Genomic DNA, 26328 nt, shown 5'->3' on the forward strand with positions numbered 1-26328 from the left:
TAAATATTAATTCACATGTAAACTATTTTTTTAATTTACTATTTTTCATATTTAATAAAAACTGATTGAGAAAAATGCATTTTTTGTTTTTATTTCCTTTTATAAACCAACCTGCCCCCGAGTTATGCACATCTGGCTCACGGCTTGCTATTCTGCCCCCCAGATATACCTTATACCACCTATATGCCACTCTGACTCCCTGATATGCCAATTTTCCCCTTTATTACCTCTATTTGATGTCTGATTATAAGATGACCTTGAATATAAGACAAGTGGTATTTTTCAGAGCAGTTGCTCTGAAAAAACCTTGTCTTATAATCGAGCAAATACGGTATTTGGATTCTGCTAAAACATAGGATACACTCTTTCATAAAAGGTTACTGTACAAATTAAAAGAGAGGTTTAGTGTTAAACTGATGAACAGGTAAGGTTGGAGCCAAGTATACAGATCATCAACAGCAGGACTAGATAGCTGAGAATAGGCAGAGAAGGCAGACGAGCCAGGGTGAGTGAATTGGAGAAAACAGCAGTAGTCAGGCAAGCAATACACAGATGAGTAATAGATGAACAAGATGGATTGAAGTCTCGGCTAATGCTTGGGGGAATTTAAAGGGTTAATCCCTTGAGCAATCAAGCATTCAAGGCAAGGAGGATTTCTATGCAGTCCGAGTATTGCTCTCTATCAGAGTCGGCCTTAGGCGTTGTGGCGCCCTGTGCGGACTACTCCTCTGGCGCCCCCCTTCACTACCCCCCTCTGCCCCTTCAAACTATTCCCCCTCTGCCCCTTCAAACTACCCCCTCACTACCCCTCCCCTCTGCCCCTTCAAACTACCCCCCCTGCCCCTTCAAACTATACCCCCCTCTGCCCCTTCAAACTACACCCCCCTCTGCCCCTTCAAACTACCCCCCTCAAAACTACCCCTCCCCTCTGCCCCTTCAAACTACCCCCCTCTGCCCTTTCAAACTACACCCCCCTCTGCCCCTTCAAACTACACCCCCATTCTGCTCCTTCAAACTACACCCCCTCTGCTCCTTAAAACTACACCCCCCCTCTGCCCCTTCAAACTACACTCCCCTCTGCCCCTTCAAACTATACCCCCCTCTGCCCCTTCAAACTACACCCCCCCTCTGCCCCTTCAAACTACACCCCCCCTTCTGCCCCTTCAAACTACACCCCCCCTCACTTACCTTGTTGCCGGAGTCCTGCGGTGAGAGCGGGAGGGATCCGTCTTCTCGCTCTGCCGCGGTGCCGGCATTTCATGTTGAGTGCCGGAATAGTCCGGCGCTCAACATGAGATGCCGGCACCGTGACGGAGTCACGGAGAGTGAGGGGTGTCGAGCGGTTGCTGAGAACTTCACGAGCAACCGCTCGGCGCCACTGCCCGGGACTTAGATTAAAGCATTGTTTTTTATTTTTATTTTTTTTTTTAAAACTTTATTTAAAATGAATGATGTTAAATAAAGTTTTAATGTTTTAATTTAAGTCCTGGGCAGGCGCCCCTGCTACCATGGCGCCCTGTGCGGTCGCACAGGTGGCACACCCCTAAGGCCGGCCCTGCTCTCTATTACACTTGGTCCTCTGACCTTAAGGCTGGGAGCTGAATCAGAGAGCCCAAGGTTGTTATAGTATCCCCTGGCATGGATCTGCTGGGGCACTTTGAGTGGTGTTGCGGAGGCACATTATTTTTTTCTCGCTGTGCACAGGTTAGTAAGCGCACTATACTCCCTTCTTCAAGCACTTTTTATTTTACCCACCCTTAAAATTGACCAGGTGTATGGCTGGTGGTGGAGGGGGAATTTTTTGACTTAGCAGTCATTTGGCTGGGGCCTGTCAATAACACTGGCACATATTGTACCTGCACCTTTCTGTTTTTTTTTTTGTTCCAGTGCACGTGTGCTTTTCAATTAAGCACCACTAGGTGGTTAAGCACCACAGTGGAACTGAGTTTCTGAAGACTCTATCTGGTTTTGGTGGAAGGAGTGGATAAGGCCTTCTGGCCCCCACTCCCCTTGAAGACTTCAGTGAGTCTCTTCTAGGGGAGATTCTGGAAGATTCTGTCCACCCAAGGCTTCAGAGAAGGCCATATCAATATATAATTTGTGTGGGTACACTAAATATGGAAAAGGGAAATTGAAAATGGCAACAAGCGCTTCAGTCACTTAAGAGAGAAAACTCTGTGGTTACAAAGGGGTTAAAGATAGTATTCAGAGGGTTGTTGGACTGCAGCAGTTGATAAAAGACAGTGTTGGTATTTGCAGATGATGACAAAACTAGTCTGAATTAGATGGTACTTCCCTATAAGGAGATTTGGTCAAACTGGAGGATTGAGCGGAAAGTGGCAGGTGAGCTTTAGTGTTTAGAAATGGAAAGATATGCATTTTGGAACAGAGGAAATGTGTAAATCATACTTTAAATGAGGTTGTGTTAGGAAAGTAATTAAGTGAAAAAGACTCAGCAATAATTGTAGACAATAAACTTGGCAACCGTGTTCAATGTCAGTTCAATGTTCAATGTCAGCTGCTGCAAAGGCCCGTAATATATGTATAAAAAGTAATTGATTTGTGGGAGGGAAATTTACATTACATTTCCATATTATTATTTATAGAGCACCAGCAGATTTCATAGTACTGTCACAATAAGATGTAGTGAAAATAAATGACAATTTACAGTGACATAACACATGTGAACACATACTGATACAGAAGGGAAAGAGGGTCCTGCTGTTGTGCGCTTACAATCTATTCAGTGGTTGAGGGCGGGTAGTGAGACAGTAGGAGAGGACTGCTTGGATGAGTTGATTGAAGAAAGGATGTTATTTGGAGACATCTGTTGATCTTGCATTTGGCTTGATTAAGATGCTGGTTGAACGTGTTAGGAGGAAAGTTTGTATGCTTCTCAGAAAAGGTGGGTTTTTAGAGAATGTTTGAAATTATAGCACAAGGGAAAATGTCTGACAGAATTTCACACTGCATGTGTGAAATCCTGAATAAGTGCCCCATAACGGTAGAAGAGAATCATGGGAGAAATGAAGAAGGGGGTTGTGGGTGAATTGGGATGTGAAAGTAGAGATGTAGGCGTATGAAATTGATTCTGGAGAGTTAGGGGATCCAATGGAGTGGTTGGCACAATGGGGGAGCAGATAGAGAAAGATGAGGAAAGAATAGATTCAGGGTATATTTCTCAGGTGAAGGCAACAAGATTTGGTGAGTGATTGGATATGAGGATGAAGCTGAGAGCAGAGTTGAGTGTGACACCCAGGCAGTTTTTTGGGTGGATAGTAGCGTTGTCAATGGAGATAGAGATGTCTGGAATTATGCACAGAGGGTATGGTGGAATAACTTCTTCCAATGAAGAAGACAATAACGGTATAGTTTGATTCGAGGAAGGAGACTGCATTGTCACAGATGCCATGAGCATAAAGGGTTTGCAGGAGGAAGGGGTTGGTTGACAGTGTCCTGCAGGCTGCAGAAAAGTCAAAGAGTATAAGTAGTGAGACTTTTGTTTTAGCGGCAAGGAGTTTATTAAAATAAAAGGGAGCTATTGCAGTGGAAAGCTGCGGACGGAAACCAAATTGTAGAGGTTTAAGCAGAGAAATAAAATTAGTCAATTAAATAGTAATTGTTCCAGCAGCCAGGGGGAGATGGGAAACTGGATGGTCATTTGCTGGGGATGTGGGATAAAGGGAAAGTTTCTTTAGGAGAGATAATGGTTTTTTTTAACTGTATGTTTATTAAGAAGACTGTGATACACAATATGGTACCAATATGGTACCATGGTATACTCCATGGTGCTCAGGCTGTCGATGGAGTGATGAGCCAGCTGCTGCACCTCCCTGGATCCTTGTGGCCGTTGCAGTTGTGGGGCAGAGGCCAGCGGTGCTCTGTCCTGTTGCCAGCGATTCAGCTGGGGCTAAGGGATCTGTTGAGTGGGCCTGCCACTGGGGAGGAAGGGCAATTTCCTTAGCTCCCTGAATTAGGATCTGCCGCTGGGGAGAAAGGACAGATTCCTCCGTTCCCAGACGTGTGAGTTGCTGCTGAGGAGACTGGCCGGCTGCGCCATATCCCGGGTACTCACTCACCCTGGGGAGTGATGCCGCCTTCATCCCCTCCCTGGCGTTCCTGTTGCCGCTGGAGAGGTGGGCCGGTGGAGAATGCGGGTACAGCACTGCTATTGTCTGTGGGCAGAAAGCATGAACCAAATGGACAGCTGAATGGATGCTGGTGACAAGTGCTACAGCAGATCCAGGAACCCCAAACGTGACACAGTGTTTTGTGGCCTGAGGCTACCAGGCTGCATTGGATGTGCCAGAAGAGATTACCCAGAAGATTGAAAACTGCAGAGACTTCACCCTGGTGCAGCCACTTTAAGGATTCAATTTCCTCCTTTAACTCTTGTGCCTCAGTACAGGACCCTGCACACTGTATATATGACTCTTGTGCCAGTTTCAATGGTTCCTCATACCCACTGTATTTTGGCTGGCATGTGAAGCATGGAAAGGACATTTTATTTCTGTTTTGCTGTCCTTTTCCTGTCTTGTATTAGACAGTCTCATGCAACAGAAGTCTCTGCAGACACAACACTGTGTCATGTTTGGGGTTCCACATGTGGGTTCGTGGGTTCCACATGTGACAAACCCTGTAGCCTGAGGGCCATAAATGTCACTTTTAAGCACAGCCCTCTAGGACAATCAGACGCAGGAACACCAGCTTGTATCACAACAGCGCTTTATTGTTAACTGGTTAAATGCAACACCCCAAAACAAAATCATAAAAGAAACACCTAGCTCCCAATTGGAGCCCTCACTAACTAAACTGTGCTGGTCCAGACTGAGCAGCATAATTACTCACTAACCTCGACCTCCCAGCCAGACCCAGCTAAGCCAGGCTCTGAAAAACCTCCCCCAGACACACAAAGGTCCAGGGAGGTATTGCCTCACTTGGCTCAGGGATGGTCTTCTTCAGGGCCTCTCCTTGCCCTGGGAGTGCAGGGAACCTTCCTTTAATGTCCAGCACCTGGGCCTGATGCAGGTCCCATAGGAATCCTGGACCGCATCCTGCAGACTTCTTGCCACTTGGAAAAGTCAGCATGGATTTTCCACAGAATGGGGGGAACGGAGCATTGGCCCACCCTGCTCTCTAATTGCACCCCAGGGACCCATATGTATGATCTGCATAGCAGCTGTACCCAGATGCCATGCCAATCAACTCCCTGGGGTTCACAGTCTCACATCATCTATAAAAGCTAATGAAAAAAACTGCTAATTAGATTCTACTATTTGTCCTGAGTTTAAAAATACCCAATGTTTTTATGGGGTTTTTTTTCACGTTATTTGGCAATAAGTACAAGTAGCATTTGCTATTTCAAAACCATTTTTTCCAAATCTGGTAATTCTTCCCCCATGTGCCATTTCGGGTGTTTTTGAAGCCGTCCATTGCAATTTACCTCAACAACCCACATATTTTTGAAAACTAGACACCCCAGGGTATTTCAAATGTTAGTATTTTAACTCTTTACAAGCACTAATTCTACCGCCAGTCTTTGTCAAACTTTGTGGTAGTAATTTTTTTCATTATTGTTCCACACAAATTTTACTTCATGTATGAATTTATAGCTACTGGGATATGTCACTGTCACAGAACACCCCTATATCTGTTTAGCAACATCCCCTGAGTACAATGATACCCCCAGGTATAGGTTTGCCTGGCTGTCTGGGGGCAAAAGGACCACATTTGGTGCATGCACATTTTTCCATCTTGAACTTTGACATTTGGTAATCCACTGCTCATGCCCTATTTAGTACATCTTTGAAGCTGGACAATTCAATGTGCCCTATAAAATTATATATTTTTGAAAACTAGACACCACTCCTCCTCATTCTATGCACACAATTTACCACAAGCCTTTGTCAAAGTTTGCAGTAGTATTTTTTGTGTGTACATTTTCCCACACACGTTTTACTTTAGGTATGAATTTACAGCTCCTGGTATGTGCCACTGTCACTGTCTCCTGAGTACAGTGATACCCCACATGGTTTGTCAGGTTGTTTGGAACGTGTGCATTTTTCAAATTGGAAATTAGACATACGGTGTGTCAATTGGGACATTGTTGAACCCGGTCAATGCAATTTACCCCATCAAGTCATACATTTTTTTATACATATTTTATTTTCTGAGGGCCTTTTTTTTTTTACATTTTTGGAACTGGATGGTGACATCAGTGGAAAATTATTTTTTAAATTAATTAATTTTTTTCATTTATTTTACTAATTAATTAGAAAGCTGGGCTCCATTGACTTGCATAGTTGAATGCAGTACCTGTATTCAACCTGCAAGTGGAGCCAGAGTTCTCAGGAGGGTGTGGAGAGAGCCTCAACAAAACTTTTATAACTCTTTTATTTTTTGAAAGGACGTGCCGCCATCTTGCGAGTGGTCACGGTGTATCCTGGGGTGGGAGTTTGGTGTTGCTGAATGCCTCACTATTGAGGCATTTCAGCGACACCATTGAAGTTTAGGAGGCGATCGTTGATCGTTGCCGCCTAAACTCTTTTAAAACGGGCGTCAGACACCATACACTGTATGGCAGACAGTGACGCCCTGGGGAGGGGCCAGATATGGCCTCTGATGTTGATCTCAATGTTGCTGATTGCCTCGACAATCACAAACACAAATATGGAAAGTATGGGCAATGTCATACTAAAGTGTGGGAGCATTTTGAAACTGTGCAAAATGGACGCACTGTAAGGTGCAAGTTAGTGATCCGGGGTAAGGTGAAAGGACATCTCACCCATTCTGGAATGAAACAACACCTACGTACACACCACAGTACATGCTTCTGGGAGAAACTGTCAGCATTGGTGACAACAGCAAACCCATAATAACCACCCCTATTCTTCCTAAATTACTCAGCACGCAGTATTCAAAGTAAGAGCTTCTAGTGCTGCTGTTCCTTCTGCTTATCCCACGACTGCACACGCCTGCATGGACAGGCAATGTTTAACAGGTTCCAGGATACAGAAATGATACTTTCAATCAATGGATGAAATCATATATATATAGTTTATTAATCAAATCAAGATACATGTATGATAATCAGCAATGAAAGGAATGAAACAGATTACGCTTATATTCCTTCCTGCACTGGGAGACCCTCAAAGCTATACGCAACTTAACAGTGCGGGAAGGACTGCATGGCTAAGGAAACAGCATTCTCATGCTTACTCCCTATCCTGTCAGTCTGGTTTCTCAAACTACCAGCATTCCTAATTCAAGGACACATGTTTCCACCATTCTAGAACATGTCCCAGAGCTGTAGCTAGCTCCTTTTGCACCCGAGGCAAGAATGGAAAATCGTGCCCCCAACTATATTTTTACAGAGGTTATTTTATTTTCACTAGCCTTACACACAGCCTTTACACACACACCTGCCCATTAAAACACATATACACATACACTACCCTCACACAATCCTGCCTTTACCACACATATACACATAGACCAGCTTACAAACATACAAATATCTACACTGCCCATACACACACACACACTGCCCATACACACCCCAGATTACAAAGACACACATATATATACACACACTGCCCTTACACACGGCAGCCCTTAAACACTGCCTTTACACACACCTGCCCATTAACACACATATACACATACACTGCCCTTACACACACACACATACACTGCCCATACACATACACTGCCCATAAACACACCCGTGCTTATAAACACACATATACACAGCCCTTACACCCCTTTCTTCCCATCTCTTATTTTTCTCATCTTCCATCTTCTTCAATCATCTTCAATCATCTTCCATCCTGTTATAGGAATGCAAGGTCTGTCACTCCAGGCCTCTGCTTTAGTGCTTCCTCATCATTATGCGTCAGCTATTGATGCAGAGCATCATATCCTGGTGCTCTGCATCATTTGTGGGCGCGTAGTGATAAGGAGGCATGGAAGCCGATGACTGAGGTGACAGACCTTGTGCTCCCTAATTGGGCCGGTTAGAGGGGGATTGTGTTCTCCCCAACCAGCCTTGCTTATCGGACACCCAGACCAGCGCTGAAGGTGGCTGGGTGCGCACTGACCAAGGGGGAGCCCGATGAGCAGGGCTGGTCGAGGAGAGCACAATTGTGCATCTGCCTCGACACTCTCCTGAAGACCGGCCCAAGGGAAGGTGGCCTCTCTGCTTGCCCCTCCCCTAACGATACTGTTATTTTAGGGGCTTTGTGGTGAATCACATTGCTGGTAGCAATGTGATTCACTGCGGGGCCCCTAGAACACTGGGCTCCTGGAAACTGACCAGTGTGCCCAATGCATTTGGATGGCAACTTTAATGTTGGGCTGGTTAGGGAGATCCGTGATCTCCCCAATAAGTCCTGGAGGCTGCAGCTGCTCTCTCATATCACCCTTCCTACGTAGGGTGACCACATTTTATTTCTGCCATTCAGGGACACACTGAAGCGCATGAGATCACACACACGTGTGTATGTATATATATATATATATATATATATATATATATATATATGCGTTAGAAATGCATTTTTAACTACATAATATGTAGTTATCTCTTTGAAGTAAAGACTGTAAGTGAAATATGATTTCAAAATAACAGCTGAACTGGCAGTTTCTTTAATATTAGCCCCTGCTGCCGATATATATTAATATTAGACCCTGCTGCTGATATATATTTTAGACCATGCTACGAATATATATTCTGTTAGCCCCTGCTGGAGATATATATTACTATTAGCCCCTGCTGCCAATATATATTACTATTAGCCCCTGCTGCCAATATATATTCCAATTAGCCCCTGCTGCCAATATATATTCCAATTAGCCCCTGCTGCCTATATATATTACTATTAGCCCCTGCTGCCTATATATATTACTATTAGCCCCTGCTACCAATATATATTGCTATTAGCCCCTGTTGCCAATATATTACTATTAGCCCCCGCTGCCAAAATATATATAAATATTATACCCTGCTGTCGATTATATATTAATATTAGCCCCTGCTGTCAATATATATATTAGCCCCTGCTGCTAAGATATATAAATATTAGACCCTGCTGCCAATACATTTTATATTGAAAAAATTGGACCATACGCAAGCATTTCCATGGGCCCCGCTCCATACTCCCTAGCATGCAATCTACTCCGGTCCTGCACCACAAAATAGGTGTAGATCAAATAAACAACACATAAAACAGCACTTGCATGTATAGATCAACTGAATACAAACAACAATATTTGCAGGTATACATAAATAATATATGGAAACATAGCATAGCAGGTATAGATCAACACAAACCCAGCTTTGCATGTATAGATCAATTGATATTCACATGTGGATTCAGCACGGAAGGCATAAAATCGGATATACAATTCCTGTATTTGAAGGTTTAAAATAATAATGTATGAAAACATAGCATTACAGGTATAGATCAACTGGAAATCACATGTAAATTCAGCACTAAGGGTATAGATCAAATAAACACATTGCAGGTATTGATCAACTGAATAAGACATACAAACCCTGAATTTGCAGGTATACGTAAATAATGTATGGAAACATAGCATAGCAGAATAACACACAAACCCAGTTTTGGAGGTATAGATCAATTGGAATTCACTTAACAACTCACTTAAAGGTATAGATAAAAACCCTTAAATTCCAGGCATAGATCACAGGTTGCACAATCCAAAGCCAGCCCTGGTGTCCACACTGCCCACATAGAACCTGACCAGTACCCAGATAACACACATAGGACTTGCCATCTTTGTCCCTAGCATGAGTGAACTTTGTCCCATAAACAACCTGCCTGTGCCATCTTGGTCCCCAAGGCGCAAACACCCTGCTTGTGCCATCTTTGCCTTTCCACAAATACACACAAACCCTTTTACAATCATTCACTAAATTATGCTTTCATTCACATAATTCATTCACACAATCATTTATTCTCTCCCTCATTCAGATAATTCATCCATACATTAATTCATACTCTCCCTTATTCAGACAATTCATCTACACATTAATTCATACTCTCACTCATTCAGACAATTCATCCACACATTAATTCATACTCTCACTCATTCACACAATTAATCCACATATTAATTCATACTCTTACTCATTCACATAATTCATCCACACACACATTCATTCACTCTCTCACTCATTGCTCACTCTTTATTTATTTCAATATTCATACTACCCTCTTTCTCACTATCTACCACTAACTCTATAATATTTGGGAAATTAAGTCATGCACCAAGGCTGCATGTGCCTATGATATGCCCTACTGCTGCTCCTCTTTCACCGTCCTTACACCTGGAGAAATCTTTTTTTTTTTTTCAAACATTTCTATAATATTTGGGGAAATTCCTTCCTGTTCTAAGGGGCTGCATGTGAATGTGATCTTCCAGTGCCTGTCTGCCCAGGCCCAGTGCTCCTCTGCTGCTGCTACTCTTTAATTGACCTTATTCTGGGGTATTTTAATTTGTGTAATGTTGGTGAAATTAAGAGCTGTTCCAAGGGGCTGCATGTGCCCATCATCTGCCAGTGCTTGTGCTTGTCTCCAGTGCCCTACTACTACTACTGTAGTAGCTCCGCCATAGAAATCCTCCTTGCCGTGAATTTCTCAACCTCTGTAATCCTCCCCCCAAGCACTAGTCCAGATTTAGTGTTGAAAACAACACAAGTATTTATTTACAACCACAATCATATAAGGAGTATAATCTAGTCAAGTTCCAGACAGCCCGCCGCCTCCATGCAGTTCCTATAGCCCGCAATGCTTACCTGGCAAAGATTCCTCATTTCGGGATGTTCCCAAGGGCAATCCCGGGGTATCAATGTGGAGCTCAGGGTCCCAGGGTGTTATGATTAACCCCTTAATGACAAAGCCTGTACATGCAAAATGCATTTTTTTGGGGACTGCCCATTGTCCTTAACGGGTTAAAAAAGAAATTCCTAGCCGCCGTACGGAAACGGAGCATAATAAAAGTAACAAAATAACAGAGCAGATGGGATCAATTCTTTTTTACTCTAAAATGGGATATCAGTCTTGTGCCCGGATGTGTCTGTCTGCCAGTACCTGCCCTGCTCTGTGCTCTGCCCTGCACCTCAATGCCCTTCCTTTCTCTGGGTTATCAATTCATATTTTTCTAATATTTGGGACCAGTCTCGTGGCTGGATGTGTCTGCCTGCCAGTGCCTGTCCTGATCTTTGCCCCAATGCCCCTTCCTTACTTTGGTGGATCAATTATTGTTCTTTTATGTTATATGCACTGTGCATTGCTCTGCCTCTGCTGCTGCAGTTCAATCTCCTTCCTAACTCTTAGAGACATGGTGGGACAACGGATGACCGTAGCTACACAGTTACAATTGTCAGCAGATATTGCCGCAGTTCCTAGCTGCCATACGTTTCTATGAATTTGAGGCTAGGTTCCGGTCAGACGCATTGAGTGTTTCCGTGTATGTAGAACTCCCATAGCAGGTTAGTTTATGGGAGTCTGGTTAGAGCAGACCAGACGGGATTTTTTCCATTCACCTTGTGCCCCCAATGAGTACTGGGTGACATAAGAGGGGACCGGGCAGGCAGGTAAGGAATCTCCCCAGAAATCCATCAGTGCCCCCCCTCCCAGAGGGGGGGGAAACGTCACCATAACCCTTTGAGGCTTAGGACACATGGGGGTATGTTTTAGTTTGGGAGGGGGCACTGGATTCCTGGGGTAACTCTTTAACTGCCTGCCCAGCCCCATCTTACCCTGTGCTCATTGGGGGCGCAAGGTGAACGGGAAACCCTTTCTGCCCTAACCAGACTCCTATGAACTAGCCGGCTATGGGGTCTCTACAAGCTAGGAAACACTTGATGCGCCTGACCAGGACTTAGCCTCAAATCCATGGAATGGTTTGGCGGCTAGGAACCTCAGGGCTACAGACACCCTTTGTGCCACTACATTGCTCTTTTGAGGTTACCTTAAGCTCGTGGTGGGCAACACTGGGTGGTGGTAACGGAGAGGGAGCTCATTTGGGAACCCTGGTTTTATTAACAATCTTTAGGCCCAGCTACCATGCAGACGATTCCGGGGTAGTTTCTGATGCTGTCGCTCAGGGTCCTTACGTTGGATCACGTTGCTTTTTGGACCATAACATCCTGAGCTATCCATTGATCCCAGGGTTGATGCTGCTTTGTAGGATTCCCCCCCGAAACAGTTAGTATTTGTCAAATAGGCTTTGCTAGCCATAGAACTGTATGGCAGCGCTGGATTGTCTGGTGGTTGATGAGATTATGCCCCTAATCCTCAGTATCACCCCCAAATAGTGACTTTTTGTCAGGTGGACATTGCTAGCCATAGAACAGTCTGGAGGCACCAGGCCGTCTGGTAGTTGATGGAATTATACTCCTGATCCAGTTATGTTGTCTGTATAGATATCTGTGCTGCTCCTAATAGAAAAAAGTCCCTTCCTTTTTTCACTTCAACATTAGCTCTGCCTGATGCTTGGGGTGGGCTGCTATAACTTATTGTCCTTTTTAGGACAATATAAGCACTGTGTGGCTAAGATTTGGCTAGCCACCGTGTCAGCACAGCTCCATTGCAGTGTGGTGCCACTTTGTCTCGCCAGCGCTAGTCTCGAATCTTAGGAAGCACGAGTTGAAGGGTGTACCCATTCGTGGTACAGCTCATCCTGTCACAGTTATGGAATGTTGAACCAGTGAGAAAACCATTGTGGATTGTGTCTTTTCTCAACCTAAATTACTATGTTACTGTCGGAGAATTTCCGACCTTCTATACCTTGGGGTTCCAAATTATGTAGATATCTTTATCGAGCGGCCCGAGAGAAATCAGACACACAGAGTGTATGTATAATAAGATCTCTGTTTATTACGGCACTTTATGGCTGTATTTATATGCTTATCACAAAGACTGGAAATAACACCCTATTCTAATCCAATCATTTTACATAAAGTAACAGTATGCCCTTATAAGCAGCATATCTAAAAAATAACAGAGCAATAGATACTTGTTGTTGCATCCAAAAGAACCTTGTACCTAGTTCCTGCCAAAACCAGTGTTATTGGATAATAGTGTGGACGTCCACTTTCAGGAGAACAAAATATGGAATACAGTTCATCCTGTATTCTTCCACATTACTATGTAAGCAGCAATTTGGTGCCCCTTGCATCCAAGGGCCCTGAGACAAAAGGCGAATTTACCCATTGTTCATCTGCCCCTGCTGACCAATTACCATGCTCTAATCACATAATTTAAAATGTTTTTCATTTATTGAATCTTCAACAGAGACATATGGAGACTGGAGTAACACCACCATGGATGCAAAATTGTTAAATTGTGGCTCCAAACTCTTATCTCCTGGAGTTTTGCCAAATTGTACATTCAAAATGTATAAATCTTAGTCTTTAGCTTTTTTCTTATTGTAAGGTTGTAAAAAAAGAAAGAAGAAACTCTATAGCTATATCAATGGTAAAGAAATGTCTTACCATAAGCCATGGTCTGGAATTTTTTTAGATTTATGGGAATGTTTTATATTGTTGTCCACGGCAAACAGAAAGGAAGACTGAAAGGCAGCAGACTAGCATGCCTCATAGAGAAGGCAAGGTAGAACTAAATGTATGTTAGTGCACCGGTAAGTTAATTTGTAATAGACTCAAGCATAGGCTCTGAATGTTTTCTAACATATACTTTTTATACTCTTTTTTGTGTTCCAGCCTTGCGATGTATTCCTAGTTTTCTACAGACTCTATCCCAGCGAATGAACGCTCTGGAGCCAAATGTGCTATGCCAAGTTACCGTCATACTTCTGTCATTCCTATCACACTCCTATGCATTTTCACCTTCTTTGCTTCGAGATTTCGATAACAACCAAGGGTATCCTATTCTTCTTAAAATCTTGCTGAGGTAAGGTGTACATGGGAGAAATATGGTATAAGACGTGATGTTTATAAGTACCAGTACAAGCACCTGATGTACACATTGTTTCCAAAATAATAAACATTTTCATGGTGTTATGTCTAGAAAACATTTTGTGAGTTCTGTATTTCATAGTCTACCCCCAGAAATATCCTAGAAGTCTGGATATTTTCCCGACTTGCTTCATTTAAGATGAGGGGTGGCAAGGGGGATAGTTTTCTCTTGGGCTCCTCTGATTTAAAAATGTAGCCACTACCTGAAGCTTGTTTGTGCCCTTTTTGGTATTTCACATGTATCCACAAGAAGGCCTAGAGTAACAAGGACCTAAGGCAGTTTTAAGACATTTAAATCCTTTATGTGTCTCTTGCATAGATATTCTATGCATTCCCAAATGTTTTGAACATGACTGGATAGGAGATATTGACACGGTTGTCTTTGGCTACTCTCTTACAGCAGCCCAAGACATACTGTATCTATCAAACTGCAGGATTAATGGGTGTTAGTCTGTGTGTAAGTGTGTGTGTTATTGTTTGTGGCATGTTAGTCTTTGTGTAAGTGTACTAGTGTTTTTGTTTGTTAGTTACAGTGTGTGTGTGGGGCACTGGGTTAACATGACCCCAAGGCAGATGGTGTCATTGCTCCCATGATTAAAGCTAAATTATTCTTATCATTCTTCTGTAACATACAAAATAATGATTAACACGTGATGTTGTTTTGCAACAACATACTATCTACCTTTTTCTTAAATATACCATTCTTAATTATCAAATATCAAAACATTGATAATACAAATTAAATGTCTTTTTTTATGCTTAGGTGTGAGGGAGATGCCATTATTTCAGAAGGAGGAGAGGAGTATCTTAAAGAGTTGCTCTCATTACTGGCATCTCTTGTCATTTGTGGAAATTCTGAGGTGAAAGTTTCTGGTCAAATTTCTCACCCTCAACTTCCTAGCTTCTCTAAAGCACACGGAGCTAGTTCAGGTGGGCTACGTAAGGATCACAGCTTTTTGTATCAACCACTTTGGGGCTTATTCACTGGATTACGATTTGCTGGAGAGTTGTGGTTTCAACTCCCCCACTTGAGGACTGAGGTAGTACCAAAGCTTTCTGGGTTTGGGCTGTCCTAATGTTTAGGGAAATCCGTGAGTTAAACCACAACTCTCCTGCAAACGCCCCTGACAACTCTTTATTTTTATGCTAATTAGTATGCATTTCATAGTAATATTAAAAGCTTAATATGACCACCACCTTCTAACCTTTTCTCCAGTACTTGGGGTCATCCTTGACTCAAACCTCTCCTATATCCCTAACATTCAGTCCCTCGCCAGATCCTCATGTTTGCACCTAAAAAAACCATCTCTTGCATCCACCCATTCCTCACCCACTGGCTCCCTATTCCCTTTAGAACTAAATTTAAAATCCTGGTACTAACATAGGAGGCCCTCCATAACACTACTCTACACTACATAATACATTTCTGCACTCATAAGCAAATACTCTCCTACTAGATCTTTACGTTCTTCCCATGGGCTAAGGCTCCTCACTTATCACCTCTTCCATTTCCCATCTACAAGATTTCACTCATGCTGCCCCATATCTCTGGAACCTACTTCCATCGAAACTTCAGCTTTCACCCTTCCTCTCAACATTCAAGAAGAATCTCAAAACCCACTTCTTCAGAGAGTTGTTGGAACTTCCCTCTCACAGATACAATCTCACCCTAACTTCCCTACAAACTTCCGCCGGGGCTTCTATGGTGGAGCACCGGCATGACATAACCTTCTGGTGCGCCACCAAAGAAAACCCGGGAAGTACGATGGGTGTAGACAACCTCTGCTTCCGGGACTTCCGCCGGTGTTTCTCCGTCATAAAAGCACCGGTTGAAGTGCCAGCCGGCACCGCTAGACACCAGGGAGTATGGGAGTGCATTGGTAAGTCAGGGGGGGCACTTCTAGGAAGCAGAATGGCATATGAGGAGGGCAGAGTGGCACGTCTAGGGGGCATAAAGCATATCTGTGGGGCAGGTGGGCATTTCTTGGGGGCAAAAGGGATATCTGGTGGGTCAGAGTGGCATATCTGGGGGCATAAAGCATATCAGGGGTTATAAAGCATATTAGAGGCAGAGTGGTATATCTGGGGGCCAGGTAGCATATCAGATTAGACTAGGGTGGACCTGTGTTTTGTCAACTGTTTTATCACAAAATAAAACCTCATAGCTGAGAAATCTACACTAATTAGTCTGTTAAGTGACCTTAGATTTCCATTATGCATACCTTGTTCCCATGTTCAATAGCCATAAATCTTTTCTAAGAGAATATAGAAACACTGTTGTATACATGCAGTTGCGGTCACTTCTCTTTGGTCTTTTAACAGCTCTCTGAGTATTCGCAAATGGCAGCCATTGTAGAGAAGCTCAGTATGCCTAGTGGGCCACTGACTGACAGCACCAAACACTCATCCGATTGCCCCCTGTGCGGCCAGTGACAGGATATGTCCCGCTGAATCAGATCTCTGAGTAAGATAACCGCACCCTTTAGCTGGGTGATTCAGGTCTCCCAGGTACAATAGGAAAAGGGATTAGCCTCCACAAACAACTCTGTCTTCCACGCTTCGGCAGGCAGGAGCTCTGGGTGGTTCGCAGAGGGCGTAGCAAGGCTGGAGGATATTTTAGCTGCCCAATAGTTCCAGAGGGAAAACCTGTATGTCCCGGTACTGGGCCTGGCGGTATGGGCGGCAGAGGGGCAGCTTCTGGGTCCGGGCAATGCAAAAACGGGGTTTAACATAAAAACTGGGTACATAGGGGGTCCATGGACAACAGGTGGTGCCAACACTTGGGGAAACTACACCGAATGGATATAAGAAATGTTCACTAATATTTTTCCTTCCCAACTTAGTTCACCGGTATCAGCTGCCTGGTCAGCGGTGTACCTGAAGGGATGAGTCCGTCACAAGCTGCATTGTACATAAAAGCATGCGGCTGCCCATATACAGCTGTCACACTTTTCTCATCAGGCATTCATTGAACTTAAACTAAGCTGTGATTGGTGCAGGGAGCAGGAAAACCTCTCATAGAGTGTTTCAAATCAGGTCCTGCAATGTATGTGGTACTGGGTATAACTTTAGATATGTTGCTATACAGAGTGGCAACAGAGGCCTCGTGCAGCTAGTTATCAAAACTATTTTAGCCATAGGACTATAGTCTTAACAAAGGCCCTGTTTGGCCGAAATGTTGCTTTTTTTTTGCTTTCTCTAAATAAAGTATCCTAAAGATTGGAAGCTGTTTGGAGTGCTGGGATTTCTTTTCTTTGTTTGTATGCTTCAAGAGGATTTATGCTGTCCCTTTTTTCCTGCTAGCACCCAGCTTCCTGTGAGTTGCGTGCAGATTAATTTTTTTTTTTATAGTACTATAGTCTGGCATGCTAGTAGTATGTTTTAATCCATGACTTTATTTCCAATGATTTTCAGCAAACCACTGTAATATTTTTTTTTACATTTTCACTTTTGGCAGGTCAGACAGTGAAAAACCTGCAAGCTTTTCAAGTCCTACAAAGTGCTTTCCAGAGCAGTATTGATGCTCACCTTTGTGGTAAGATCCTGTCAACCATGCAATATCTGTGGTCCCTGGATCACAGTAACTTCTTTCTTTTGGAGTGGAGTCTGCAACCAATCTCACAGTTTGTGGAGATCCTCCCTCAGAAACCCCTATCAGTCCAAGCCCAGTTCTTCCAATTGCTTCATTTTGTGGTTTGTGAGTTGTCTTACATCCCCCATCAGACATTGCAGAAAGTACAGGAGCTGATTAAACAGAACCAGAATCCATCATGCACATTGGAGGCCCTGAAACTTCTGCAGAACATCACCCCAATAGACTCACTCTTCAGCGATCTCTTTAGGGATTCTGGACTACTAGGCATTCTGCTAACGCAGCTGAGAAATCGTGCTAAAATCTTGAGAAGGGCAGGTATGTACACATTCAGGAAATGTTTAAGATTATGAGAAATTAGAGATAAACCAGTATATATATATATATATATATATATATATATATATATATATATATATATATATATTTTTTTTTTTTTTTTATTGCGCAGCATTCAGGGGTATTGTAGCAGCTGCAGTTCTTGTTTTGCCAAAGAACTGGAAGAACCCGCCTTTAGGGCTATAGAAATTGAAATTATAGTATTTGGCACACCCTGGGGTTATAGCACCCTTATTAATTTAGAAAGTATTAATTGTATTTTTTTTATCTCTTCTTCTCATACATGTTTATGCTTTTTCTTACTGTAGCAGTTAGTTCAAATGCTAACCCTGAAGTGGATTATGAACGAGAATTGACAATTGGGAGACTGCAAACCGTTGATGTCTTGCTTCAGTCATCAGTCCGGAATGTAGGTAAGGACTAATTGTAAATATTGTAAATATCAGAACTTTAGTTCAATTGAACCTTTTCAATACAATTACAAATTAAGAAACAAAAAACTATTAACATAAGGTTTGGCTGCTTATTAAGAAGTAAGAGGGGTACTTGATTAAATATAAGCAGTACTTTGCTGCAAAAACACTTTTCATTTGCCTTTGTTGGATTGGCAGATCGGTTGCATTTGGATTGAATGCTGGGCAGCTGCCTACCAGGCATTTGCCTGTGGTGTAATGTATTTTCTACCTATATTTTGTCTCTTTAGCATATTATATATTTTAACCGACTTTGACTTTTTCAGGTAAAAACATTTTTCCGTTGCATTTGGTAGTTTGTTTGGCTTAGATAAAGGAATAATTACCGTGTGTTTTTCTTCTTGCATTTTTACCATTATATCATAGTTTACTTTAAGCTAGATATTTGATTAGTCTAATTTTACCATTTGTGACCAAGGCTGTTTTAACAGTGCTCGTGTTTAGCTGTAATTTTCTCCTATCCAATTTAGTTTACCCACACAAGTTACAGTGGATATAAAAAGTCTACACACCCCTGTTAAAATGCCAGGTTCTTGCGATGTTAAAGAATGAGACAAAAATAAATCATGTCAGAACTTTTTCCACCTTTGATGTGACCTATAACGTGAACAATTTAATTGCAAAACAAACTGAAATCTTTGAGGGGGGGCGGAAATCTTTGAGGGGGGGCAGACTCACAATAACCTGGTTGCATAAGTATGCACACCCTCTTATAACTGGGGCTGTGTTCAGAATTAACCAATCACATTCAAACTCATGTTAAATAGAAGTCATTACACACCTGCCATCATTGAAAGTGACTCTGATAAATCACAAATAAAGTTCAGCTGTTCTAGAAGGATTTACCTCAGGAGAAGGGTACAAGAGAATTTCCAAAGCATTAGACCTACCATGGAACATAGTGGAGAAAATATGGTACAAGGTACAACAGAGACATTCCCAAGAACTGGATATTCCTCCAAAATTGATATAAAGACAAGAAGAGGGGGCGTGTCTGACTGCCAAGGAAGATGGACGCTTGAGCTCTATGCACCGCTACCGCCCACATACCAATCTGCACAAATCCGGCTCCTTGTCGTGATGGGACGCAATAAACGTTCTCCTACTGAGTCCCCTACACCAAGCAGCCGCTCCCGAGATAACTCTAACTCCCTACGGGAGTATTTCAGGACACCTGCAGATTTGGCCTCTGTGGACCATGCGGTGGGATTGCCAGCCAGCTCATCCTCCCTAGGGGAGAGAGTACAACATTCACCTGAAGTGCTCCAGCTTTTCTTCTGGGCGCCCTGGCGGAGCATCGTCAAGTGGTCCGCGACGAAGTGGCGACCTTCCGCACCGACCTCTAGTCGCTGGAGCACAGGGTTGTCGCCTAAGAGGATGCCTCGGCCCTGCAGCAACAGGTAGGCCATGCCGCGTCGCGGTCAGCCGAGTGTCATCTGTGTTGCTTGCGGGCTGTGAGGAGGAGGCTGGAAGACCTAAAGAATAGGGGACGGAGGCAAAATATTAGACTCAGGGGTGTCCCTCAACCTGAGACTTGCTGACCCTTCTCACTTTGTTGTTCTCCGGCCTATTGGATAGGGCAGTGGATGGCTCGTTAGTGGTGGACAGGGCACATCGGGCCTTGAGACCTCGTGGTGACCCCTCTAGTCCCCCATGGGATATTATCTGCCACCTCACGGACTTTAGTCTTGGAATTGCAGCGCCTTCGAATTCCCACCAGTTCGTGCTGTTGATCCGGCATAATAATTCCTCCCTGGCTCTGCGGCACCACCACAAGCTCCACCGTCTTAGTAGAGTGGTGGGAGATTCACTGCCCTGCGTGAAATGCCGGTGCCCCAGCAACTTTCTGTCTCTGCCGCTTCTCTGAGGATCTGTTCCTGTGTGCGTTTGTGACGAGCCTATATCATCGCTCTGGCGACTCCCGAGCCCCTCATTGGATCATTTCCTCTGGAATACGCCTGATGATCCTGCTGGACTTGGTCTCCGCTCCCGACCTCACAGACTCTTTTCACATCTTGTACGCCTTTGTGCCTGCGTTATATACTTAACGCCTCTGCTATCTTTGGCGATGTGTGTTATTATTGTGTGCATTGTGGGGAAGAAGTGGTTGAAGTTTGTTGGGGGGCCGGTGTTCCCACCCTTTTTTTTTCTTCCAAACAAAAGCAAAAGGGGTAAAAGGGAAACCTGTTCCGGCTAATGCAGCTGATAGCTGTAAATATCTGCTACCTTCCACAAAGGCACCCTCTGCTGAGGCTAGTTGGTATCTGATATTGTTTCATTTGCTAGGGCTGGTGATGGCCCCCCCATTGAGCCCTCTATGGTGGAGCGAGCAGGTGCATCATTATGGTTTATCCGTAGGGGATAATGGATACCCATTACTGTTTCCTTTGTTGTGTAAGTCCTTGCTCGGACTAATGCCGTCTATACTCCTGCTCTGCCTTCCCTAAAGGGTGACTGCACAGTTTCGTGCCCTCCCCGTGAGGTTTCCTACCTCACTTTGTTGTGGCCGGGATCGGAGAGGGGTGTGTGTGTTTTTTTTTATTTTTATATTGCATAGAATATTTCTCTATGTTGGGGCTAGTAGGTATCTCATATTGTTTCTCCCTCTCGTTTTGCCTATTTTGGCTGGTTAATAATTTACTGCTGTTTTTTCCCCCCTTTCTCACTATGCGACCCCCTGAGAGTGCTGCTTCCCTTACCCTTTTGTCTCTTAATGCCCGTGGACTAAATATCCCGGAGAAACACTCCCACTTGCTCCGAGACTTGCGACGAGAAAAGGTAGACGTGGCTTTTCTTCAGGAGACTCACTTCCTTGCAGGGAGATCCCCCGGGCTCTCTGACCGATTTTTCCCCACTTCAGCAGTAATCCTTCCGCTAAGACTAAGGGTGTGGCCATCATCCTCTCGAAATTTCTGCCCTTCTTGGAGTTCCATGTCTGTGCTGACCCAGAGGGGAGATATCTCTTACTGAAAGGGGTCATTGCTAATCAAAAATACACTTTCGCTAATTTATACCTTCCCAATAGACGTTAGCACCTCCTCCTTGAGACAGGTCCTCTATAAACTGCAAGACTTTCAGGAGGGTATCTTGGTCCTTGGTGGGGATTTCAATGTACCTCTCTACCCTACCCTAGACACCTCTACGGGCCTTACCCGTATCCCTCGACATATTCTTGGGAAAACTACTTCTTTACTATCAATACACCGTTTAGTGGACTGTTGGCGGGCCCTTTATCCCACGGTTAAAGATTATACATTTTACCCGACATCCCACGGTTCTTATTCCTGTATCGACTACTTTTTCCTCCCTTATCACCACACAGTCCTCGTCTGTCGCGCCCATATTGGCATCACTACATGGTCGGATCATGCCCTGGTGCTCCTAGTTTTGTTAAGTCCTTTACAAAGCTATACGATATTACTCCCCTGGCCAGCCCCCCCCCAGGGGAACCAGGAGTCAAAAATTGCTGATTAGCTGCAGCGAACGATACGCGTTAGCCTCTCTGCTGAGGCTCGATGTTCCTAAATCCCTTCCTGAGCTCCTCCTAGCCATCCCGTCGCCTCCGGCCGGGAAGTATCCTGGCCCTGACAGGCTTCTGCTAAAATAGCGAACAACTGGGTCCTTTCAATTCTCTTCTAGAGGGTGGTCATATACATGCCCACACTCTATCTGCCTCCATCACCCTGATCCCCAAGGATGGTAAGGATCCCAAAAACTGCGGCAGCTACCGGCTGAGCTCCCTTCTAAATTCGGACCTCAAGCTCTTTACCAAAATTCTGGCCAACCGTATCAGACGGGGTTCATTCTGGGCTGGAATATCTTCCTCTCTACAGACGCGGAGAAAGCTTTCGATAGAATTGACTGGACCTTCATGTTAGCTACCCTTCAGCATATGGGCTTCGGCCCTGGCCTGCTGACTTGGATTCAGTCACTCTACACGTCTCCTACGGCTACTCTTCGCATTAACGGCTCTCTCTCTGACCTTTTTACTATATCCAACGGCACGAGACAGGGGTGACCTCTGTCGCCCCTGTTGTTTATGCTCTCCTTGGAACCCTTGCTGCAGGCTATTGGGTTAAACCCAGACGTCAGGGGTCTGCTGGTTGGGAGGTCGCACCATAAGGTCCTGGGATACGCAGATGATCTCCTGTTCGCCCTCACCCGCCCATGTCTGTCCTTGCCGGTCATCTTAACGGAGATTTCTGAATATAGAATGTTCTCTGAACTTTGAAGTAAACATGTCTAAGTCGGAGATCCCCTGCCCGCGAATGTATTACAGGGCTTGTCACGTGTTGCGTGTCGTGGAGTGGGCCCGTGATTTACCTCATAAGCAATGGGTGGGAGCGACTTGCTAGGTCTCCCGATCTCCTCCCTTCCTTGGCTTGCTGTGGCTACGGCATGGCGCCTGGCCTCTTCCCACCCCTTCTTGCATGCTACGTTGCAGGTCTGGCACTCCGTGACTCTTATCACAAAGTTATCTACTGTTTCTTCCCCACTCACCCTGATCAGGCATAATCCAGACTATTTTCCCTGCTACTGAGCCGAGGGTTGATTCGAGACTTCGCTCTTTTGTGACCACTACGGGGCTCAAGCCTCTAGAGCGCCTGGTTGACTCGGGTATACCCTCTCTGATGGTTGAGTTTCGTTATATGCAATTGTGTAACTTGTGTAATTGTGGCTTGCGGCTATCAAACATCTGAAGTCTATCGTATGTGGCTTTTGCATTAAACAAGTTTGGCCACTCCTGCTCTTTTATGCAATAAGAGTAGAACCTACGCTTTTAATGTTATTCTGTGCGGATCGACACAGACAGCCCAGGTTTTTGTATTATTACCTTGATGCATCCCCTTGATGCAGATCACTGCATTTCTCACCCATTCCCCAAACTTACCTGTGGTTTTTCATGGTTGCCATTAGTTCCTTCAATGTGTAGAGCCTCCATAGCCAGCTATAGCACATCTCTCCAGCAATGTCTCTCCCAGATGGACATCGGACCAAATTGGGTGGCGCTATCCTGTGCGGAATTCAGACACTCTTATGTAAATCCTCGTTTTGCATCTCTTATGGCAATACATGATTTTTCCATTAGACAACTGATTCCATTTCCAGCATCTGAATTTCTGAGATTACTGCTTTGTTACGTGTTTGTTACTTCATAATCCCATTTTATTCTTTTGATTCACAGTTATCATAAAAGACTATGGGATGGTTCCATATATAAAAGTCTTTCTGGATGACATGGGATGTCGACAGAGAGCACTGTACATCCTTGAGCACCTTTCAGCCGTTGACCCAGACGAGTACATGAGCACCATAATTGGTTCCTTGTGCTCATCAACTCAAAGTGAGATCACTCTAAAACTGGATCTGCTCCAGGTAAGCTCTGCACACAGGTTACATGTTCATTCACACTCCACAAATAATGCTACAGAGAGATTATCCACAAATGTGTTTAAATAAAACAACAATGGATTAATAGCTGGGTTGGTCGCTAAAAGCCAAATGGAGCTGTGTCAGGAACCATTGGCCTTGAACAAGCAACCCTAAGGCTGGCCATTCGCATATGGGTGCTGTCACCAGGAGGGGAAGGGACAAGCAGTAGATATACAAGTGTAGTGACGCCATTTTAACTTTTCAATAGCAGCTACAGACTGATGGGAGTTAAGAGTGTGAGACAGAGTCAGTAAGTCTGTTGAAGGCTCATCTACATACTCCTCATTGACATACAAGTTAAAGTTTTTAGTTTATGTAATAATCGATTTATTTAATTCTGGGCTATTTTTCACTATGTCCCCATTGTCTTGTTAAGTTGTGCCTTAGTACTACCAGCAAAACCTTTTATTTTTGGACAGCACAAAACAATAAATCATATTAATACCGGTAACTTCTGTGGCTCAATTAACTTAATTACTCCGGGGAATCAATTTTTCTATTTTTCCTGCACAATCTTGATGTGTCTGTTTGGCAGTACCTGCTCTGTGCCCTGTCTCTGCTGCTCTAGCTGAATGTCCTTCCTTACTCTGAGAGATCAATTATTGTTCTTTAATCTAATATTGGGGGAATCAGTCATGTACCATATTGTTGGATAAGTCTGTCTGCCTGTGCCTGCCCTGCCCTTCTTTGGGTGCTGCGGCTCAATATCTTTCCTTACTCTGAGGGAACAATTGATTACATTTTCCTCCAAATTAGAAAAATATTTTATGTTCAGTACCATGGATCTAAATGTGTCTACCTGCTAGTGCCTTCCCAATGTACTACCACTACTGCTGCTGCTTTATCACTTGCCTTACTCTCAGGGCCGGCCCGACAATGGAGCCGAGTGGGGCAGCCGCTCCAGGCGGCACTTTTGAAGGGGCGGCACTTCGCCGCCCCAAGCCCTTTTTTTTTTCTTTTTTCTAAAGCGAAACAGAGAGAAAGGGGCGCCGAGTGGTTTTCGCTTACCAAGCTGTCAGTACCCGCTCGGTGCCCCTCTCTCTCTCCTCTTCGGCGAGTCTCCCTGTTCGGTCTCGGTGCCGGCTTGTAATGAAGATTTCCGGCGCTCGGCATTACAAGCCGGCACCGAGACTGAACCGGGAGACTCGCCGCAGGACTGCTGAAAGGTAAGTACAAGGGGGGGAGGAAGGGTAGATAATATGGGGGGGTAGATAATGGGGGGGGACGGCAGGGACGGAGGGAGAGGAAGGGTAGATAAGGGGGGGGGGCGGCATTTCAAAATTCGCCCCAGGCGGCATTTTGCCTTGGGCCGGCCCTGCTTACTCTAATTCAGTCCCATACCTCCATGCTGCTGGATGTGTATCCTTTGGTTTAGTGCTGCTTTTGCTGGTGATCCAGCAATGCAAAACCAAGTCTGGATTTCTTCATAAACTTTGAGATGCTGCTGCTAGAAGTAAACCGTGAGTCCAGAAGTTGTCAGGGGCCTGTAATTTCTGAATCAAAAAATGTCTGGATTTTGTCTGAACTAAAAACCAGCGTGGCAAAATTGAAAAGAAAACATGACTAAATTGATTTGCTAGCCGCGCATGTCTATTAAATTCAATACATAATAATCCATAAAAGACATGGATAGTCAACTGTGATACAACTAATATAAAACTAGTGAGACTGTCTAGTTGGCAAACACTTGTGCACTAGATGCTAGGCTAGAGCTTCCTGAATTGGCTAGAAAGAGGTGCCAAACTCACCTGGACTCAGGTAGAGAGTATTCTGCGACTTGTTCAGTTTGTTCTTTCTTCAGCATAGCAGCAGTCAGCTTCTTTTGATTTTTTAAAACATCAAGGCTAAAATCTTGGTATAACTGGATTATTTTCTCTAAGCGACATACTGCTCTGGTGGATTTAAAAACATGACCACAAAAAGGTACATTCTTAAAAAAAAAAAAAAGTAACAGACAGTAAAAAAAAACCCAATGTGCTTTAAATCAGGCATCCTCTTGCCACCATAAGCTTTTTGTTTTCGCGTTTAAGTTTCTCCGTTTCAAAATTCCAGAGGAACAGAAAACAAACATCCCAGTCATCAATAGTAAAGCAAAATAGAAAAAGGCTCCAGGCACTCAAGGGTTCCATCAGGCAGATTTATCAAGACCTCATCGTGAGGTCGAAACGTTGTTGTCCTTCTCCTTCAATAAATCTGCCTGATGGAACCCTTGAGTGCCTGGAGTCTTTTTCTATTTTTTTTATTTACTGGGGAGCTGGCCCTTCCTGGCACAGCTAAGCACCTGAGTTCCTGTGGGGAGTGTGTGCAGATTCCTGATTCTGGTGACTAATCAATAGTAAAACAGGCACATTTTTAAGAATTACCTTAAAACCAGAAGTACAGGATTCAGCTCTTTTCAAGGACCCAGAACCTTTACTTGTACAGCCCCCCCCCGGGATGAGGACACCTCAAATAAACTTATCTTTCCATAAAAGGGGTTCAATGGC

At 44.1% G+C, this 26328-nt stretch overlaps 1 protein-coding gene across 1 annotated transcript in view; it reads left to right on the forward strand.

Annotated features, from left to right (window-relative positions):
* Positions 1-26328, forward strand: part of WDFY4 (WDFY family member 4) — a 208753-nt gene that overhangs the window by 37918 nt on the left and 144507 nt on the right. The window contains exons 8-12 of the mRNA XM_053449912.1: positions 13751-13940; positions 14769-14935; positions 17463-17915; positions 18245-18349; positions 23595-23785. Of these exons, the coding sequence (XP_053305887.1) occupies positions 13751-13940; positions 14769-14935; positions 17463-17915; positions 18245-18349; positions 23595-23785 (1106 nt within the window). The remainder of the gene's footprint in view (positions 1-13750; positions 13941-14768; positions 14936-17462; positions 17916-18244; positions 18350-23594; positions 23786-26328) is intronic.

This window comes from Spea bombifrons, chromosome 11, assembly GCF_027358695.1.
Source record: "Spea bombifrons isolate aSpeBom1 chromosome 11, aSpeBom1.2.pri, whole genome shotgun sequence".
NCBI lineage: Eukaryota > Metazoa > Chordata > Amphibia > Anura > Pelobatidae > Spea > Spea bombifrons.